Consider the following 20,320-nt stretch of genomic DNA (forward strand, 5'->3'; position numbering starts at 1 on the left):
TCCTAAGTGCACAGAGGCACCGACCGGTTTTCCAGCAGATATTTCATTATTTCAGACTTGCTGCTCTAACAAGAAGGAGGCACGTTTTATTTTTCTCTATATACTTAAACCACAGCTTGTTACAGAGAGAACTGCAGCAGCCAGAAATAGGACTGAAGATAACCTGACAATCCATTACTTCTACCTAATGAATTAAATCTCTTTGGAGAAGGAAAGCAGCACAAGAAGGGAGCTTCCCTGGTAGGATCTCATGCTCTCAGCTGACACTTCCATCCTCATTGTCTCTGCTCAAAGTTCCCCAGTGAAATGTCCTTGGTCTGTGTCACACTGGCACATTACCTCTCGTGTTCAAGCCACAAAGTATGCTCTTGGCTTCCTCTTTTTTGGCTTCAGATTATTTTCTCTTCCCTTTGGATGTCAGGCTGAAGTCACTCTCGTAGCCTTCCTTGAGTGCTTGTCACTGGGGACACCGTCATGCAACACAAAGCCCAGGGGTGAATAATTCCTGGCCCAGAGCAAGCACGGATGTATGACTATGGCATCTGCAGTTTGCCTTATTTCTAAATCAAACTCTTAGGGCAGGCCTGATGTCAAGAGGTTTTTCTCAAAATAGGAGTTTCCACTCCCCTGATATTGGGTAGCAAACCGCGCTTCCAAACTGGGAGACGTGCTAAGATTATCTTCTCAGATGTTCCTGAGCTTTCTCCTGAGCTGGTCTGGTACTGAAATGAACTGCTTTTAGAGCTAGTGTAAGTTTTGGCAGGCCCGAAGACTGAAATAACCTCAGCACAGAACAGGAGGCCAGGGCAAGCAATGCCAGGCACTGGAGTGCTCCAGAGAACCTCGTTCAAGCAGTGGCTCCAGCTCAGATCTTTGTATTACAGTGTCCCTGCTTTTGTGATGAACTGGTAATTCCTCCTCCACCCCATAACCTCTCCTCACCTCCGTTACAGGTTGCAGATGATAATTTCCCCCGTGGAAATGAGGGCTTTGTATTCCCCAGGGCTTTTATGAGCTGCTTTTGCATCTTGCCGTAGCATCCTCAAGAACCAGGGTGCAAGCAAAAAATGTTTCAGTCAGTCTAATCTTCCCACGGATGCGTCAGGTCCAATTTTTCTGCAAGCAGTAATGCTGAAGGAGGCAGTTTGTCTTTTCAGCACAGCCACGCTGAGGAAAGGGATAATTACATGAGTTTATCTTTCCACTCCACGCCGTATTATTCAAAAGGGCAAGATATTTGCCTAGAAACAGTGCAGTAGGTGGGAGGGAAAACTTCCAGCAAAAACTGTGTACTTCAATAGCATCTTTCATCAGCAAACGTGAAAGAGCTTTATAAACATTATTGGGGAGGTTTTTTCTTAGCATTTTGCATTGCCCAAAGCTCTGGTCCCCCTGAAAGCAATGCAGGGTTGCCGCTCACCTTTCTTGGAGCTTCCTAGGAGCGAGGCTGGCACAGTGCTTCTGAGATGCTGTCTAAGCCCTATTAAAGGTTTCTAATGTCCATTTCTTCTGCTGTAGAATTAGAAAATGTGGCTTTGCCCTGACTCATGCAATGGGTCAGCAAGGGATTTAGTTCATTCAACCCAGGAGCTCTTTATATTCACACTTGAGAAAACAGAGGTTCAGAAGAGAGTAACTTTAACCCTCTTCTCCTCGGGACTCACCTGCTGATCAATAGGGTTTTATTTTAGATGGTTTTGTGCTTCCACAACCTCTGTGCCCTCGCTTTCTGGCAGGGCACACTGGCTTGGATGCCGTGCCCCAGAGGCAGGCACAGGGCTGCATGTTGCACGCAGAGGGAAGGCAGGTCCCTCCCCAGCTGGGCACGGTGCGGATGGGGTTATGTCTGTCACTGTTACGTCTCTCACCCCTTTGTCAGTGCCTCCTGACTCCCTAAGAGAGCCCTGCACGAAGCTTCTGGGCTGGGATCGAGAACCAGCATTGGGAATTTTCCTCCAGGAGGCTAAGAAGGATTTCAAACCTCAGGTTTCATCAATTCCCATTTCAGTCAGTGAGCTGGTACAGTGCCTATAGGCAAGCACATGCCAACAGACTCTGCTAAATTATGGCAGAAAACTGCCTCACAGGCACTCACCTTGCAATGCAAGTATTAATGAGCAGTGCTCACCCCATCACAGTGCAGACACAGCTTCACAAAGACGATTTAAAACAAAAATTGTAGGGTTTTGGATTACATCCCCTCTGTTGCTGTAGCTTGTTCATAACATGAGTATTTAAAAAATAAACGTATTATAAATAAAAGGACCATTTAACATCCATCTGACAAGTTACAGCTAAACCCAGAGTGTATAAATGCCTTTTTTTTTATTTATTTTCAGTTTATAAAACCTTGTTTCTAAGTTTATATAAAACATCTTGCCGGGATTTTTTTTATATTAAAGGAACACTAGGACCTAATCCAAAGACCACTGAAGTGGATGGAAATAATCCCATTGATTTAAGTGAGTTGGGACCAGGCTGTTTTTAATGTGGGATGGGGAGAGATCTCTTTGAGTCCGGGATGAGGGAATCTTGCCCTCTGGTGGATATTGTGCACATTAGAAATAAAGTACCAGGAAAAACTGTTTTAGAGTTGGATTAGAAAAAACAAACAAACAACCACCAGTCAGCCTCTGTGCTAGGAGGGGGGAAGCCTCCAGTAAGAGATAACGAAGGCCTGACTATTAACACCAGAGTAGCCCCACAAAAGAAAAAAAGGGCAAAATTTGTCATTTATTTATTTTTCTCCAGATTTTGGTCTGTTCAGCTTCATGAGGTGGGGCTGGGGTGGGATTTTTAAGAGCTACGCTAACGAGATCTCCATTGTTCATCACGTCTGATGGGGCTGCCCAATAAAATTCAGCACCATCCATACCCACACATTTAATAAGGACTGGCTGCCAACAAACCACAAAGCTGGTTCCCCAAAAGACCACAGTGGCTTTGTTGCAGCTGGGTTCCTCCCTCTGCAGCACCGGGATTTGGTCAGGGATGCTCTGAGGGTTTGCTAGCCCTTGCCAGGGTTAAGGGAACTGCTCTGCTCAGGGATTTCTTGATGCTGGGGAAAGGCAGAGCAGCTCGGTCACAGAGGACATGCTCTTGGTTGTTGAAATTAACATTGGACAGGGAGGAGAGGAGAATGGATATGAAAAATTCTGAGCCCAAGGGGTTTTTGCTCCAGAGAATCTGACTTAGGGCTCTGGCATAAGAACAAATCTAAGCTTCTTTACCATAATAAAATAGTTCTGGTGAGATGCTTTCATCAGGGGAACTCCAAGCTCCTTACAAAGGTGGTCAGAATCATATTTCTCTTTTATAAGGGGTAAACTGAGGCATGAAGTGAAGGAATTCACTGCACCCCAAACCAGAAACTGGCACAAGTGTGACACTCATTTCAAGTACCTTAGATGTAGGCATTCCCAGCAGGGAAAGAAGCATCCTTGCACTGATTTTTGCAGCTTGTCATAGGACAGAAATCTTTCTCCCTTGCCCAGTCTTGTAGGAGAAAAGGTTTTAAATGATGATTGAGCAAGTAGAATCACAAATCAGCACTAAGGTTGTATTAAAGCTCTAGGTAGCACCATATGGGCTGTTTTCCTTACTCTTTCCATTGAGGTAAAAAGATGCTAGCTAAGTTCTTCGTACAATAAAGTGAATGCCAAAATATATTCTTTCCACTCCTGCAGATGGAAATTGAAGTGGTCCTACAGGCACTTTAAAATCAGTGCCTGCAAAAAAATGCACAACAAAGAGATGGTCCAAAGCCAGATGTGTGGGATGCCCCAAAAGGCATCTCCTGCAAGAGCTACCAGCAGCACCTCTGCTATGGCACGTGGCTCCCGTCCTGATTTTGTAGCCCCAGCCTGTCCTGTTGCTAAAAGCTCTTACACTGGCACTGATACCAGCTCACCTCCCGTTTGGATCCAGCCCTCTGGAAGGGAGAATGTTGCCTGGCTGAGTTGTTACTGTCCACTGCAGCAGGTAATGTTCTGGGCGCTCATGTGTGAGACCAGGGAAATCTGGAGGAGGGAAAGTGACAATTTTAGTAGGGAAAAGATCCATAATTATTCATGGGGATGTCTCTCTCTCTCTGCACTAACTGAAAAAACAAACTGTTCAGAATTATTTTGAGCTGATTTGTTCTAGCTGAAGTTCCCAGCACAATTGGTTCGCCAGAGCCAGAGGGGGGAAATGCTAAAAGCCAGAATCTGATCTCAATTATCAGCCTATGAAGCTCATTCTGACTCTTGCCAAGGATGACTTGTACCTCATAACCCCAGCTCCAAACCCAGTGTGGATACACAGGAACATTGTGAAAACAGTAAGAGCCACAGCAAAACTGGCATCAGAAGTTGATATGACTCCAGAGCAGCTCTGCTAAAATAAAATAAGAGGATTTATACAGATTAAATTGATCAGAACATGTGTCTTTTGGGCCAAGGCTTGTTACAATACAAAACCTTTCACATCTAAGCAGTTGGTAGAACCCACAGGCCACACAATCTGTGTCGGTGTAACCTACTGATGGCAAGCAAATGCCTTAAAGACACTCCAAGGACCGGAGAATCACTCAGCTCGTGATAGGGGGAGCACATCAGTTGTGAGGCTGCAGGGTCAGAAGACTTCCTGTGATATGCCCAGCTCCTAGTGTTGTTACCAGCACTGCGTTCACATTAAAAAGGAAAATAAGCCTGCTTTGAGCATGAAGGGTGCTTCCTGAAATACTGATTCTAGCACCTGGGGGAACAGCGAAGTGGTACGTCTTGCCTTGCAAACATAAGGACGAGGTAGAGCCAAACCTGGGCTTTCCCTGGAGACACCTGATGGGTATGGGTTGGCCATTAAGGGTCAGTCAGCCCTGCACTGGAAAATGGCAGGTCAGAATAGAGCTTATGCTTCTAACCAGTTTTAAAGGACAATATCCTGCACTGATGCTTTTATGGTCCCAGGACTCTCAGCAGGGTCTCCCAGAAAACCCCGATGCTCTCTCATCTCTACCTTCTACCTTCACTGAGTGGTAAAGAGCCTCAGCACTGCAGCATCGTCCATCCTAACCCGAATTAGCCCACGGAGAGTCCTGGTTGCCCCGTAGCAGCTAGGGCACAGCAGATCCTATTATCTGCAAATTAATAAGGTCGGACCTTCAATTCGTGTGTTGAACCAGGTGGCTGTGAGCTGAAACTCTGCCCGAGATGACACAGAAGGAGGGCAGGCAGTCCTCTAGGGACAGCACTTCTGTCCCCAGGGGGCTGTGCACTGCTGGAGGATGGCAGTGACAGCCCAGATCTGGTAGCACGTGCTGCTTTCAGACCCAGGGAACCGACCGGTGCTGGCACCAGGCAGATCATTCAATATTTACGGGGAATTTCAACCATAAAAGAAAGCTGCTATGCCTTAAAAGCTTTCGGAGGATGAGCTCCGAGATGGCCCAGCAGTCCAGCGCTGGCCCAGGCCCAGCAGATCAGTTCTTCCACTCGTTTTGCCACAGGATTTCTGCATAACCCGAGATGACTTCGTCCCTCTGGGCCTCTCTTCTCCAGTTTTAACATGGAAAGCATCGCGTGCAGTCACACACCTCCTCTGGCTATCTCTGTTATTAATGCTCCACACAGTAGCATTTGCCTCAGACAATAGAGCCCCAGTTTTGGCTGGATGCTCCCGTGCTGCCGCTGTGTCACAGCCATAATAAGATAAATTTATGGTAGCCCAGTTGTGCTTCCTTTCCTGCGCTTCCTGCAGGAGCCCCTTTCCGTATTCCAGTTGTTGAAGGCAGAGACAGCTCCACACAAGCTGCGTTAGAAGATGATGGATGACAGACCTTTGAAATCTGCCATTAAGCTGCTATTGTTCTCGCAAATGTGTTTACAGGCTAAAAGAGACCCAAACTACTGAAGTGTCGTAATCAGCAGCCAAACCCACGGGGAGCAGCGCAGGCAGAAAACCCAGCCTCTACCTGGCTCTGCGAGGGAGAAGCTCATCTGCTGATGTCCAGGGCAAAGAGCTCTGCCTTGGTCTTTTCCATTCCTAGGGGCACTCACAGCATAAGTTACTCCTTTCAGGGACTCTTTCTTAAAACAGATTTTGTGCCGGGCAAATAGAGTGGCTCTCATTCTAAATTGCAGCCATCAGAGCAACGAAGCCCAAGCACCCTTTCTTCCTCTGAAGCTGAGCAGGTAACACTGCACCCTTCCTCTCCTCCATGCCGCCTGGCTCATCAGCTGTGTTTGTCCCCTGGCTTTTCTTCTCTCCCTGTCCCTCTCCACTTGAATTTTAATCAGAAGCAGCAGCTGAGCAGAAGGTGCCATTTCCATAGCTACGGAAGAGGCATCGACAGCAAGAGGTGATGGAGAGGCTTTTACCCAGATGCAGTTGTCATTAACATTCACCATAATAACCTCGCCTGCAAGCACAGCCCTACTATGGCAATGAGACGCCGGGGCTGTAAATCCTTGCTCGGGCTCATCTTTCATCACAGAGAACAATACCTTTTGGGGTCAGATTTTTAATCTGCCAATTAATCACTTTTATCCGTGGCGATGTTTACGTGCATGCAGAAACCTCTTCAAACCGCGTAGGGCTACAGCTGTGGTCACCTTGGCTCAGGCACGCATGGCCAGGAATTGCCTTTTCTGAGGTTTTGTGCACACACACACAGGCACACGCAGCACCTACCATCCTTACCACGCTCCTCCCATTCGGCTGCCTTGTGCCTCTTGAAGCAACACTTCTTAGCACAGACAGGCTCGCTGTGTTTCTGGCTGAACCACCGAGTTATTTTGGGATGCTGCTTCCAACCTTTCCCCTCCATTGTTTCTGTTTGTGTGTGGCTTGCGTTTTCCGTCTTTCCTGCTCAAAAGCGCAGCCTGAGCCAGAAATATTCCCTCCCTCCAAGATCTTCACAAAACCAAAACGTTGTTTGGGAGAAAGCAACCCCTGTCCTGACACAGTGTGCCTCAAGTCCCTGACGGTTTGGGTTTCATTTCAGGTACAAACCCTCAGCAGCAGCCAAAACGAGAGGTTGTAGGGTGTGTGGCATCCTTTGGGACGCACATCCCATGGGGACTGTGTCTGGCGTTAGGTGGAAGCCTCCGCAGCACTGGTTGTGCCCGTGGCAGTGGAAATCTTCACTGCAGTGACCCAGCAGTGGCCCTGCCCTGGCCACTTGGAGATTTCGGTCCAAGCTTCCCACGCAGCAGCGCAGGGTGAGGAACCGGATGAATAAAATTGAATTTGAACGTGAGGGAGGGAATGCGGGTGGGAGAAAATAACCCCTTGAGTAATTTATGAGGCACGTTTATAGCTGTTATTTATAGAGCTCTATGGGAATTCACATTGTTCTCTGCCATCTGACATTATTTGGCAGTTTAGTGGGGCCTGCAACTCACCCCCCTCACCCCCCGCCCCAAAAAGCCCTCCTCCCATCCCACGTTTTTGATTAATAAGCTTGAAAGCTCAGCATGTCAGGAAGTCCTCCAAAAGACTGTCCCCGCTCCCCTCTACTAACTTATGGTTTAAAGGTACAAGGGCTTGATTAAAACTCTCATCACAGTAAATCAATGGTAGCTCAGGGAAAACGAGGTCCCTTCCCTCCCCCTTTTCAGCCAAAGTTTACTCACTTCTGCTTTTCTGGCGTTTGATTTTGCATGCATGCAAAAAAAAAAAACCCTCAGTCAGTGCCAGCAGTAAAGCGCTCGCTGGGGGTGCCTGGTGCTGCCCGTGGCAAGCTGCAAGCCTGCTTTCTGATGCCTTCAACGTTATTTTTGGAGGGATTAATGAATTCAGGTGCAGTAAAACTAGGCTACTGCAAACAAACCGATTCCTCCTTAGCATACTGGAAGGAGAAAGAATGTCATCTGCATGAGCACGACCTCAAGGGTCCCCACAAAGCAGGCGAAGCAGTTGCACCACTGTGGCTGCTTGGGGTGGTGTCTGGAGTGACCTTGCCTGGTAGGAGCTGTTAATCCAAGCGTTTGCCTTGGCTGAGGCCGGGGCCACATCTGGAGCTGAGCAGAAGAAACCTTCCACTCCCAGTCAGGACGCTATGTGGGCCCAATCTGTGGATCTAATTATAGGAGCGAGGTTCACAGTAGGATGGAAAATTCAGGCTGATTCCTCCCAGTCTCCATGCTAGCAGGCAGGAAGAGCTCATTTCCTTGCCTACCCTGGTGTCCCACAGTGGGGACAGTCACTTCACTGGGTTTCTTAAAATACAAAACTCTCATGAGACTTGGACCCAACTGCTAAGTCCTCGCTCACAGTGGAGCCCCTTAAGCTTCTGTAGGGTCTTGTCCTGCATTCAGCAGTGTGGCTGCTGCAAGTTTAGTAGAGGAAAGGACAGAATGCACCCAACTTGAAGCGAAGATGTGGGATGGCAGGTCGTTACAGAGCTGGCCCAGAGCCTGGGAAAGCCTGGTCTCTGTCAACAGACAAGCATTAGGGAGGGGAGGAGAGAAAAGAGGAGTAAACCACAGGGGCTCCTGTTCAGCTTTGGTCAACCCACAGATGATTTGGGTCCCAGCCCTGACATGCTCAGCTCAGAGTCCTCTGAGGTTTCACGTTTCTCTTTGACCAAGAGGCAACATGAAATGGTGCAGAAAGGAAGGCCACATCTAACCTCACGAGGATCCTGCTCTTAACAATACTGCCCAAAATCTCTGGGAAGTGGCAAGCTTTTGGAGTCAACAACCTGTGTGTAGCTGACGAGCTGTGATGTTTGGATGCCATCTAGTCCCAGCCCAGTCCCCAATTCCTGTTTGTGTTGGCAGCAGACTTCTTCTCCCTGTCCCAGACGTGCAACACTGCACCACGGTGACATCCACCTCCAAACATCTCCCTCGCTCTCTGCCTCTGTCTTATAGGAAGAGAAAGCCACAGGTACACACATAAATAATGCAGTGCATTTTTCTGCTCAGTTGATGTCATTAAGGGAGAGAAACGCAGTCTAAAAGCGTGTATCTGATGCCCTCTTGTGGAACTGCTCCTCTTCAGAAGAAAGGCACAAATGCTCAGTAGCTTTAAAAGCCTCTGGAATAGGGATTTTCTTTTTGGACTTACAATAGGACTCATAATTATAGAAAATAAGAGATTGGTTAGCAGTCTAACTAATCATTTTCCATAAAACTACCGTGTAATTTTGTAAGGTAGCAAGTGGGCTCGTTCTCTCTATTATTTGAATAGTTGTGGTAGTCACACCTCATTGCCACATCACCTAACCTTTAATAAACGAGACTGCACTGCAGCTGCGTGCTCTGCTTGCTGCTGGGTATTTTAGGGGCTGATGGAGAAAGCTGTGGCTGTCACACAAGCAGGAATGAAACTGGAATCTAAGCGTGTGAGCTCAGGAAGGTTTATCAATACTTGTCTCTGAAATAAATGAAATAAAAGCAGAAAATAGGATGGTTATGTTTCAGAACTGAAATTCAGAAGGCAGAACAAGTTATCACCTGACAAAGCTGTCTAGTTAACAGAGCTCTCTGACCTACTGCGTTTATTCTTGCATTTGCACTATTTTGCATCTTAGCAATGTTTTGCATAACAGCCATTAATGTCCTGAGCTGCCCACAGAAGCATGAATTTCGTGTCATCTTCTGGTTAGTCCGTGGAGTAAAAGAGCAAAGGATTTTCTGCCATTTGAGGCTTTGCAAGCCAGCACTGACAGATTCACACTAAGGTATTTGCCAAGTCTGACTGGTTAATAGCTGAAAAAAAAGCTTGTGGAAAGAACCCCACACTCCAGAACCCAGTGGTAAATCCACAGTGAGAGTGCCAAGGCTACAAGTCCGTCACAAGCCAGCAGTGAGCAAAAGGTGACTTCTCTGGCCTGCTTTGTGGGAGAAAAGCAGATTCTTTCCTCTGACTGCAGAGCAGTCAACTGGCAAAGCTTGCACTTTCACAAGAAGAAAGAGGAACTGGAGGAACAATAGGAAAGAGGGAAATGATTCCCTTGCAGATATAAGCCAGCAGCTAGCTCTTGGAAAGAGGCAGTGGCACAGCTTAGCCTGGAACAGAATTAGTTTTGCTTATTTTCAAGAAAGAGTTTGTTTTTCTCTGGCTGGTGTTTTTGTTCTGTTTTCTTGGGGAAATGGAGTGTTTTTTCTGCTACTGGTAAAAACAACACAGAGCAAAATTCTGCATATTTTTCAGGTCAGAAAGAGGAATCAGTAGGGCTTTTTTTCTCAATGAGAAATGAGTGGGACAACTAACATGATAAACCAAACAATTGCTCATACTTTCCCTCTTACTCCTTCCACACCAGGAGTGTTTTTTTTTGCAGGGAACAACTGCATGAAGCCAAAACCAAAAAATAAAAAAATAAACAAACTCTGTTAGCCATAGAAGAAGGGCAGGAAATGGCCAGGAAGAAACAGAACCATTCCACGGGAAGGAAAATCTTGCCATCTCGTCAAATCTACCTTATCTCTGGTTTTGGATACCACAGTTTTGTAAAGAAAAGACAGTGTCTGTTTAAAAAAAAAAAAAAGGCTGTTGTTTTTGTTTGTTTGTTTTGTAACTAAATTAATAGCTAATGTTTATGGCTCACTCTGTATTTTATTACAGGAGGATGTCCTGAGAATACATTCATATCCCTTTAACATGGAAATGCTATCTGATAATATAATAGAGAGGATAGGAGGATATATGAATATGTCATCTCTGTGTCACAGTAATCACAAGCCTTGTGCATGCTCTACATTTATTACATCCTCCATCATTCTTAAAATGATCCATGTGCCTCTGGGGAGTTTGACATTTTCATTTTTACGTGTCCTGCTGCCACCTAATGGTAGCGAGCTAAACTGTCACTTTTCGTGTTAAAAAATAGAGAAAACCAGTTCCCACCCTACAGCCTGCACCAGTGGGGAACAAGCAGGTTTACTTTAATTTTTAAAATGTTTAAAAAGTCATAAAAATCGTGGGAAATTTAAGTGAATTAAACTTAGTGTTAATTATTTTTGTCCTGGAAAAGCTACCTAGAGTCATAAATAGTACCTTAGTTAGGGACATGAGACTGAGACTGCTGTCAGGAGCTCCAGTGCCAAAGAGCCCCGGGGCTTATGCACTCAGACACCTCCAATTATTGTGGTGGAAGGTATTAACTTGCAGAAACACTGCTTTTAGCCTGCAGGAAATACAAAATAGCGCAAATTAACCTTGTCTGCTGCAAAACTGGTTCAGTCAGAGAGCAGCACACGGATGTGCTTCTATATATGTGTGTGGATATAAAAGAGCCCTAGGTCACAGCAGCTTTGGTTTGGAAAATCCTGTGGCAGGTCCTGGTACACGCTGAAGCAGGACAGCTTAGGTGCAAGGGCTGGTGATGATTCCTGCTCCCAGCCACCCTTCCACTAAGCAATAAATCAAGGCCCAGTGTCCTCAGCTCTGATAACCCATCTCTCCTCGCTAGCTGGCAGCTACTTTTCCAGGTCACTAAGTTAAATTCATCTTCCACTTCCTTTCTTCTGCTGTTAGCCACTAATTCTGTACCAACTTTAAGCTCAGATTAGCCCTATATTTGGTCCTACGTGCATGGCTGCAGACCAGTCAATGGGAGGCCTGCAAGGAACCAAATTAGTGCATACCTAATGAGCTGGATCTCAGTGCTGCCAGCATAAGGAATTACCTGGATTAACGAGTTGATGAAATACAGCTCTTCCTCTGCTCTTCTGCAGCAGCAAAGCAGCACGGCCCCACTGACCTGAATCTCTCTCTGTGATGTCTGACTGCTCTGCTCCTCAGAACATGTTAAGATCTGGCTGTTGATTGCTTCTTCCTGACCTCAAAACCTCTACATTTCAGTCGATTTTTTTCCTGTTCTGATGCTGCTGCTCTTGCACTAAGTCCTGCTCAATCATAGGCTCACTGGGTCCCTGGAACTGATTTCCTGGGGAAGAAGTTTCTTTCTTCCACTCGAGTCTGGAGGAAGAAATAATGATAGAATAAAAACAAATGGAAGCTCCACAGATGTGTGTTAACTAAACATCAGTGCTTTAGCCTTGAATGTGCCTACTGTTGTGATATTATCACTGGGACAAGCTAATACACCTTGCACACAGCTACTCACCAGCCCTGCTCTATCCCATTTAATTGTGTTACTGCTAACATCTAAGGAGTTCAATAATTGTTTGTCATTGGTAACAGAGTCAGGATCCCCACGCTAATCCAAGTATTTTATTAGTGGATGACCGCTGCTGAGTGTTTCTCATTAAATACCAACCAAAAGTTTGTTCCACTTGTTGGCCGGCTGATGGGTGTCCTTCAAATTTGGCAAAACTTGGTAAAAATCCTACGTTCATCAACATCCATAACTCAAATGCATAAACCTTGAGCTCAGCCTGCCTCAGCTGAACCACGGTGCTGCAGAGGCCATCGCTGCACTCGATGCAATTTTCTAGTGAGGACTTAACCCACAGTTCCTCTTCCCAGAGGAAAATTGAAAAGCTGCCATCCCCTTCTGAGCAGATCAAATGGAAACCCTCTTAAAACTTTGCACTGGACTGAACTACCAGGTTTAAAGCTGTGTGGAGAAAACTAATTGCATTTACAGAGCATTTAAACACTTGGTTGTAGGCTCCAGCCATGCTCAGATTTGGGGGAAGACCACCGAGGGGGTTGTCCTTGTGGATGCATGGATGCAGCAACCGATGGCGTGAGCAGCTGGTCGTGACGTTGGCTGGTTCTGAGACCTTCCCACGAGGGAGCTCTCCATCCCAGCAGCTCTCCGACACTGTAAAACCCAACCACTACCACTGGAAGTGTCACTGGCGTTTTTCCAGCCAGCTCTCACACTCCCCATTCAGTTAGCTGTGTGCGGCTTCCATCTGAGGCCCTACTTTCCCTCCCCACCTCCATCGCCGTTACGAGGGTTCGAGTAGAAACACATTGGAGGGCTGAGGACTGTGCCAATAGTTGTAGCTTCTTTTGCGTGCCTTTCATCAGTGATCTCTGCTTAACCACACAAGGTAGAGCTGGGAGCTTTCAGGCAAATGTGTCTGCTTTGCCAAACGCTGCCTTAAGGAAAAAGCTTCCCTGAGAAGAGGCTTGGTCTCTCTCTCCTCAAAAGGAAACTACACCACGGACCATCAATTCCTCTTCACTATCATCACCTTCCAAGGAACCGTGGAGCCTTACCTTCAGCTTTGCTACTGTATAGCTCACTCCTACACAGGACTATCATCAGCCTACGTTAGCAGTGATCTGAGAGCCCAGGCTGCTTTTATCTGTTGAAGGCACCAGCCAAGGTATGCGGTTACACACAACACGTATCGCCTCGAGACACAGATGCACCTAGTGAAACAACAACATTTTGTCTTTATTAGGAGTTCCCATGGTAATATAACACAGAGTTCTTAAGGAATAAAACACAAGACTTGGGGTTGGGGTGTTTTTTTTTTTGCCATTGAGACAATGGGCAAATATCAGTACTTCTTTTTGTCTACACACATGATCAGCTTTAGCACTTACAGCTCCTCCACTCATGGTTCACAATCACAAATCCAAGGGTTAAATCCAGCTAGTATTAAATCCTACTTCTTTTTTTTTTTATTTTTAGAGCTTCAAGTCACTGCGGTTAATTAATTAAGTCATCGTCTTTTTTCTTTAAGCATTTACATATGACATTCATTAAACAGACACAAAGCGGACGAGCTCTCACAGGAAAAAACATGCTTACATAGCCTGCAAAAATCTTTTTTTGTGATTTTTTTTTTTCCTTTTGAAGAACAAATTAAAACTAAAAAGTCATCATGAGTCAGTGAAGGAAAAAAAAGGAAGACTTAAGTGAATACTGAAGAGCCGCAAGTGTTTCGTAGAATTGAAACGGATCTGCATTTCTTTTTTTTTTCTCCCCAACTCGTTCAAATTGATTTTAACATACAGGTGAAAATAAAATGAAAATAGCTGCAATATATATTACGTTCACGGATTACTTCACAAACAAAGTGCAAACTCTTTTATGCAAAACTAAACAGCCAGGAGTTAAACCTAAATGCATGGATGAGGATGGCAATGTTTTTCCTAACTTTTATGTTCAAAGGGGCCTAAAGGGATCAGGTGCTGAAGCTGGGAGCATTTGGGTACCTACAGAGCTTCCAGATCCTTTGAAAATCCCAGCATTGATACTTCATAACCACAAATTTGGTAGTTGCTTCTTAAAAGCCTTCATATACATCGTTTTTCCTTAAAAGAACCTGTAAACACCATTTAAGAAAATACTCACAAATACGGCAAAACAAGGTCAATGTACGTGGTGAAGTACAAACAGAAGAAAAAGCAGAAGATGCAGCCAAGTGCCAGGGCGTACAGACAGTGGAGGTAATGCTGTGGTAACTGTGGGTGGAAAAGCTCTCTGTGCTAAGAGACAGCCCGAGGCCTCGGGGCCATCGAGCCCTGCAGCTAAGTGTAGGTGGGACTCTAATGGTGCAGATTTATTCTCCATGTCCTGAAAACGTGAGCCTCCAATACTAAAAGACCTTCAGACCTGGAAAATATTTAAGTGCCCAGATCCCGCTGACTGCTGCAGAAGCTGCAGCACCTGAATTCATTCCAGGACCGCTCTCACCCTGTGGTTTCAAAAACCTGAGGCAGCAGGCGTCCGAGGAACGCCCAGGCCTTCGTGTGAATATTTACACAAATGCAGATTCCTGAAGGAATGAGGGGCTGTGAAATTTGCACCGTGGATGAGAGATTCTCAGCTGCTGTTGACCCACTGAGCTGCTCCGAGGCTCCCAGTTACAACAGCTGGGCATCTGGACTCTAATTGGAATTGCCACGGATGCTCAGGCATGCGCTCACCCGCCCGGCCGTTCGACGAGAGCTAAAGATAAGCTCTTGTACAGTTTTAAATAACCACTCCTAGATGGCCAGGAAAGGGGACGTGGCTGCTCCAGAAATCTCCCAGGCAAAGTCTTGCTCTTTGCCTGTGGCCCCCTGCTCATTGATGGCCACCTCCAGGACCAGAAGGCTAAGAACTGCTCAAAGCTCCTCAAAGAGACTGTCCCAGCTCCTCAGCCGGCATCTAGCCCTGTTGTTTGCACCAGCTCAAGGCCCAGTATACTGAAGTGAAGATCATAGCTTATGAACCTGCTTCGCGACCTCCTATTGCAGCTAAGTGGCAAGCATTAGCTGGAACGGAACCTGGGGACACCTGAAGTACCAGGGTGGCAGTGACATTGGCGGGGGCTGTAACTCGAATGAGACTTGGGAAGGACTGGGGAGAACTGGGAGATGCCCAGTTTGGAGATAAGGCTTCGTAAACACAATGATACAAACATATTAAAAACATACACAGATGTTAAAAACAAAAAAATCCTCAAGGACCTAACTTGCAGCAAAATCCAGAAGGAAAATAAAAAGGAAAAAAATAATAAAACTAAACAGAACGAAAAGTCCCCAACAATTCTAGCTCACCCGATGGCAGGGTGCGATGCGTGTTCCTAGTGCTGGGTCCTGTTTCTCTCTCTTGGCAGCAGACAGCTACTCAGGGACCTGAAGGCGGTGGTGGGGAAAGGTTACTTGCTGAGACTCGTGCCCCTCCGTGCTCGCCTAGCTATTCTGCTGGAATACAGAACCCTAAAGAATATCCAGTTTAAAACCCTTGAACTACTCTTCTGCTTGACATTGGAAAAAAAAAAAAAAAAAAGCTATTTTTTTACATTTATTTATTCCTTTTTTTTCTGTGTCTTAAAGGCAGCTCCCGGGAAATTCACTTTATCCTTCCTTCATTAAAAGAAAGATGCTGAATGGGACTGAGGCCACATATCTCAAACAACCTCTTTACATTTACTTTTGCATGTCAGAGGTGTCAAAACAGGGTTTGTTTCTTTAAATGTGTAGGGGCTGATGGGGAAGTGAGAGGGGTTGGTGAAGATGAGGAGGGAATCTGAGGGGACTGAAAGAGGCGCCTTACTTCAGCCCCCCCTCACTGGTTGCCCGCAGTAACTGTCACAGGCTCTAAAAGAATCGAAAAGGGTCTCCAGGTGCCCCCGTCCCCTCCCCTGGTCCGCTAGGCGGGCGCAGAAGGGGTCCTTAGCCCAAGCTGGTGATGTTGGCACGTCCGCCGGGCGGTGCCACGATGCGCTGAGTCGTGCGGCGTGGGATGTTGTCGTCGATCTGTGCACCTGCGGGAGAGAGAAAGCGACGTCAGGCCCGCTGGGCAGTGAACACAGGCACCCCGTCCTCTACACATCAATGGTTTTCCCTCAGCGAGCCTTTTGCTGTTTTCTTCACACATTTCCAGCCCTGCTTTTTGCTCAGAGCCTCGCCCTGCCACACTCGGTTTGCTGATTCCAGTTGTCCTGGCTCTGCTCAGCTCCTTGTGCCAGCAGTAGCTGCTGAGCCCATCCACACCGCTCCACCCTCGCTGCAGGGAAATGGCACGCTGTGAAATGAATCTGCTGCATACCACGGCTGCAGCTGGGCTCAGCTGGCAAAGTTCCACTGGTGTTGCTGCAATCTGCCCTGCTCAGACGCCCGATTGAGGACCGAGCAATGGGGGAACTCAGGGTTCATGACACGGCCTGAAAATAAGCAGGACTCCGTGACAGCTCCTACGCTGTTCTTCCTTTCTAAAGGAAAAACCTCCAAGCTAAGAACACCCCACGAGCTCTCATCACCTTCCAGCTCCAGCAGAATTCAGAGCAGGGGAGCATAAACAAGACACGGTTTGGAGGCACTACACTTCAGCCCTGCACAAGTACGTACCAGACAAGCTGAACCCAGACTGGTGCAGGTTCCTCACGGGTGGGGCCTGCTGTTTGGCAGGAGATGTCTTAGCTGAAGACGCCGGTGTGACAGTCTTCGGCGTCACCGATACTTCGCAGACGGGCCCGTCGTAGAGGCCTCGAGGCACGCCCCGCAGCTCAGCCAGCTGCAACACACAGAAGCAGGGAAGCCTTCAGGGTGAAAACAGCCTTCAAAACAGACCTAGACAGCTGGCCTGCTGCTGCTAAGCCAAAGAAACACATCTCAAGATTCATCTATAGCGAGAGGATTTGAAAGCACACAAAACCTCCTCTGGGCTGGTCCCTGGGTGGTAGCCGGCCTCTTAAGCAGCGTGGCTAAAATAAAAGATGTTTGGGACTGTTGTGGCCCCAGCTCAGGGGTGTTTGCAGCCCACAGACAGCCCCGGCTCTTCCCCTGCACCACCACTTCTTGCCTTTAATGATCTCAGCCTACCTGTTGCTGTATTAAAGGCTCCCGACAACTCTCAAATGAAACTTATTACTCATACCCCAAAAGGGAAATGATGCTGACCCAGAGCCAAGGCTGCGCAAACAGAAATCAGGCTGGCCTCACATCTCCAGCTTCAGAGCTTTAGATTGGGTTAAATGCAATTATTCCAGTTGAGATGCTGCCCAATTGGATTTATAGGTCAGAGACACAGTTCTGCAGGAGGCCAGAACACGACAGAAATCACAGAGCTGTTCTCTGCAGTGCTAAATTATTTGTGTTTGTAACACTGATAACTTGTAATTTCCTCAGGAGAAAATTAAGGAAAGATCAGTTGCAAGGGACGTGCAGGCTACCGACGGTCAGCAGAACTGGAACAGCTCTGGTTTTGTCCAGGAGAGGGCAACAGCTCAGACATCGAAACCTCCTTCTCCTCAGAAATCTGACTTCATCTGGAAATAAACTTCTTAAATCCTCTGCAGCTAAATTGCAACCGAGCTCGGCATCATCTTGTCTCTCATCTTTTTACCAACTAAAGGCATTTCAAAACGCGGTTTCTGTTTTGATTGGGTGTATTTTACCAAAACACTCTTCCAACAATTTTAGCCTCTTAAAAATAGAAACATTCCCACTTCTATCCAGGCAGTGGGCTGTGCCTCTGACTCACCAGTCACCAGACAAGAGCATCTGACAGAAGGGAAAGCAGCATAATGTATCGTTAACAATAAATGAGAGTTCTAAGCTGTTGCTGAAAGGTTTGATGTAGAACTGCTATCAGTAAGTTCTCGTGGTGCTCCTGCAGGAGGAGAAGCCTGCTGGGTTATCTGCAGATTGACTCATGTCTAAACCAGACAGTTCTCACTCTGTCCAGGTGCCACCAAGACAGAGCACAATTATGGAGCAGAAGGATAAAATCTGCAGCAAATCCAAGCTGAAGACAAAGCATACTCCTGTCATGACTCAAGCAAATAGCAAAAATGAAAGAGGAATGAGATAAATGTGGCTCCTATCCCGGGAACATTTTCTGGTGCCGAAGTGTGTGTATTCAGCGAGCCAGGGGATTGCATCTGTTTTCCACCCACTTGAACTCAGGGGTTGCAGAGAGACAACAAATGTGCATCCAGCCACTTCTACTCACCCTGCTCCTTGCTTTGATGCGCTTGTAAACGAAGTCAGGGAAAGGTTTCCTGGGGATATACCGCCCGGAGCCCTCGGTTACGTGGAGATTCCCGTCCTCCAGCACGATCTTCCCCTGGCTGATAACCACCAGAGGCGACCCACGGCACTCCATGCCTTCAAAGATATTGTACTCCAGAGACTGGAACAGACAAAAAGACAACGTGATGCAAATTCGTGCCAGCAAAGCCTGCCATGTTTTAACTAACCATCCCCAGCCATGCTAATTCCCCAGGTTTCGAGGACAGATGGAAGCAAACCTGATAGTGTTTAAAGTTATTGAGGATTTACTCATGCACGATGTTCTTTGCGAAGATTCTTACAGAGAAAATCCAGTTTCAAATGCAAATACTTTGAAGCGTGCCCATCAAAATGGATTTAGGCACCTATCCTTCCTGAGCTGCATGGGATTGAAGAGTCAAATAAAGTTTTATCTGGGTTTCATATGAAAAGTTATGGTAATTTTTTTAAAAATGTATTTAAAAAAAGCATTTTGCTGATGGGTCAGGGACCAGGGCAACCTTGTTTTACTCTAACGGGATTGCTCATCCTCGATTAATAGGATTTGAAACATCACACCATGGAAAAAAAGGGAAGTTTTAAAGGAATGGCGGGTAAATGTCCCACCCAGGAACATCCTGGAACGAGATGCACTCCAACCATGTTATTTGGGGACTCGTACTCTGGTGATCAGCTCCGAGACAAACCCAGGGCTTTTTTACTGAGTTAATGACAGAGTTTGATCTTGGAGTGTGTTATAAGTATGGGTAGGCCTGGCTGCAGATTTACAGTTAGCTAGAATGGCGGTTAAACCGACAGCAAACCGGGTCCAGCAAGAAAAAAATTGTGGTGGCAAAGGAGGAGGCTTGGTTAGAAACTTATGAATTAGGCTGTTCCAAGAACAACACCGTCTCCCTCCCTAGCTCCTCATGTTTCCTTGCCAGACAGTGGCAACAGCGGTGTGAATTCTTGGAAAATGTTTGCATGTTGCTCTAGCATTTAAAAATGTTACAATCATCTGCTGCCACATAATCAGCATGGAGCCCTGTGTCGCAGCAACCGCTTGCCCTGCCTTTCAAAGGGCCTTTTGTTTTATTCTTGATCGAAGGAGGATGCCTTGACTCTCTGGGCATCCCATGTAATGATTTCTTCTCTGATACAGGGCTGGTGTGCAGTGTGAGACACACAGAAACACCCCAACAGGTGCAATGCCAGCTCTGACAGGCAATGCAATGAGAGAGGTGAAGAGGTGAAAAGCTGGACCTGTAAGAAAAAAAGTTGCTGCTTGTTCAACAGCCCTTCGAGCTCTAACAAACCACTTGAAAGAGAGCCCTTCATCCTCCCCAGTCTTGGCACCACGTCTGAACTTGCAGGAGTCCCAGCGGGATTGCAGTCTTTAGCCTAAAACCCTTTCTGAGCAGTGACTCCAGGGTGGATCCAGCCGTCCTTCAGCCTAGCTCCGAGACCTATGGCAAAACCAGGAGGTGGCCCGCAGTCAAACCTGACTGTACCGGGGCATCTCCACAAAAGATTAGGTCTCTGAAATTTGTGTTAGGAAATTTTAAACAGTCTGATTCATTTGCTAAAATCAACAGCCATTAAATGGCAACAGCTGTCAAACACTGAATCCAGCAAGCTACTTCCAGCTCTTCGAGCTGGTCAGCTCCCGTAAGCACAAACCCAGGTTTGGACACTAAATTCAGCACCTAACAGCAAACAATTCAGCTCCCTCTGCTAACGAGCAAGCCATTCCTTTCCAGATTGGAGGTGATGAAGCTGGAAGCACCTCTAAGGTGATTAAAGCAGCCAGACTTCTGGGTCTGGATGCCTCTGCTCAAAGTCTAAGCAGGGGCAGGATGAATCCAGGCCATCTGTGACCAATTCTGACACAGAGTTAAGTCACAGAGAAGGGAACCAAACCTTTAAAAAAAAAAAAAAAAAGTTCCTTTGTGAATGTGCCCAGGGATCCAAAGTGTGG

At 46.7% G+C, this 20,320-nt stretch overlaps 1 protein-coding gene across 1 annotated transcript in view; it reads right to left on the reverse strand.

The window, feature by feature from the left end:
• Nucleotides 1-13,279: 13,279 nt before the first annotated feature.
• DPYSL2 (dihydropyrimidinase like 2) overlaps nucleotides 13,280-20,320 on the reverse strand; it is a 41,432-nt gene continuing 34,391 nt past the window's right edge. The window contains exons 12-14 of the mRNA XM_084302373.1: nucleotides 18,305-18,484; nucleotides 16,699-16,864; nucleotides 13,280-16,115 (exon numbers count right to left, since the gene is read on the reverse strand). Coding sequence (XP_084158499.1) covers nucleotides 16,024-16,115; nucleotides 16,699-16,864; nucleotides 18,305-18,484 — 438 coding nt within the window. The 3' untranslated portion in view covers nucleotides 13,280-16,023. The remainder of the gene's footprint in view (nucleotides 16,116-16,698; nucleotides 16,865-18,304; nucleotides 18,485-20,320) is intronic.

Source organism: Netta rufina (assembly GCF_964035555.1).
Source record: "Netta rufina genome assembly, chromosome: 27".
NCBI lineage: Eukaryota > Metazoa > Chordata > Aves > Anseriformes > Anatidae > Netta > Netta rufina.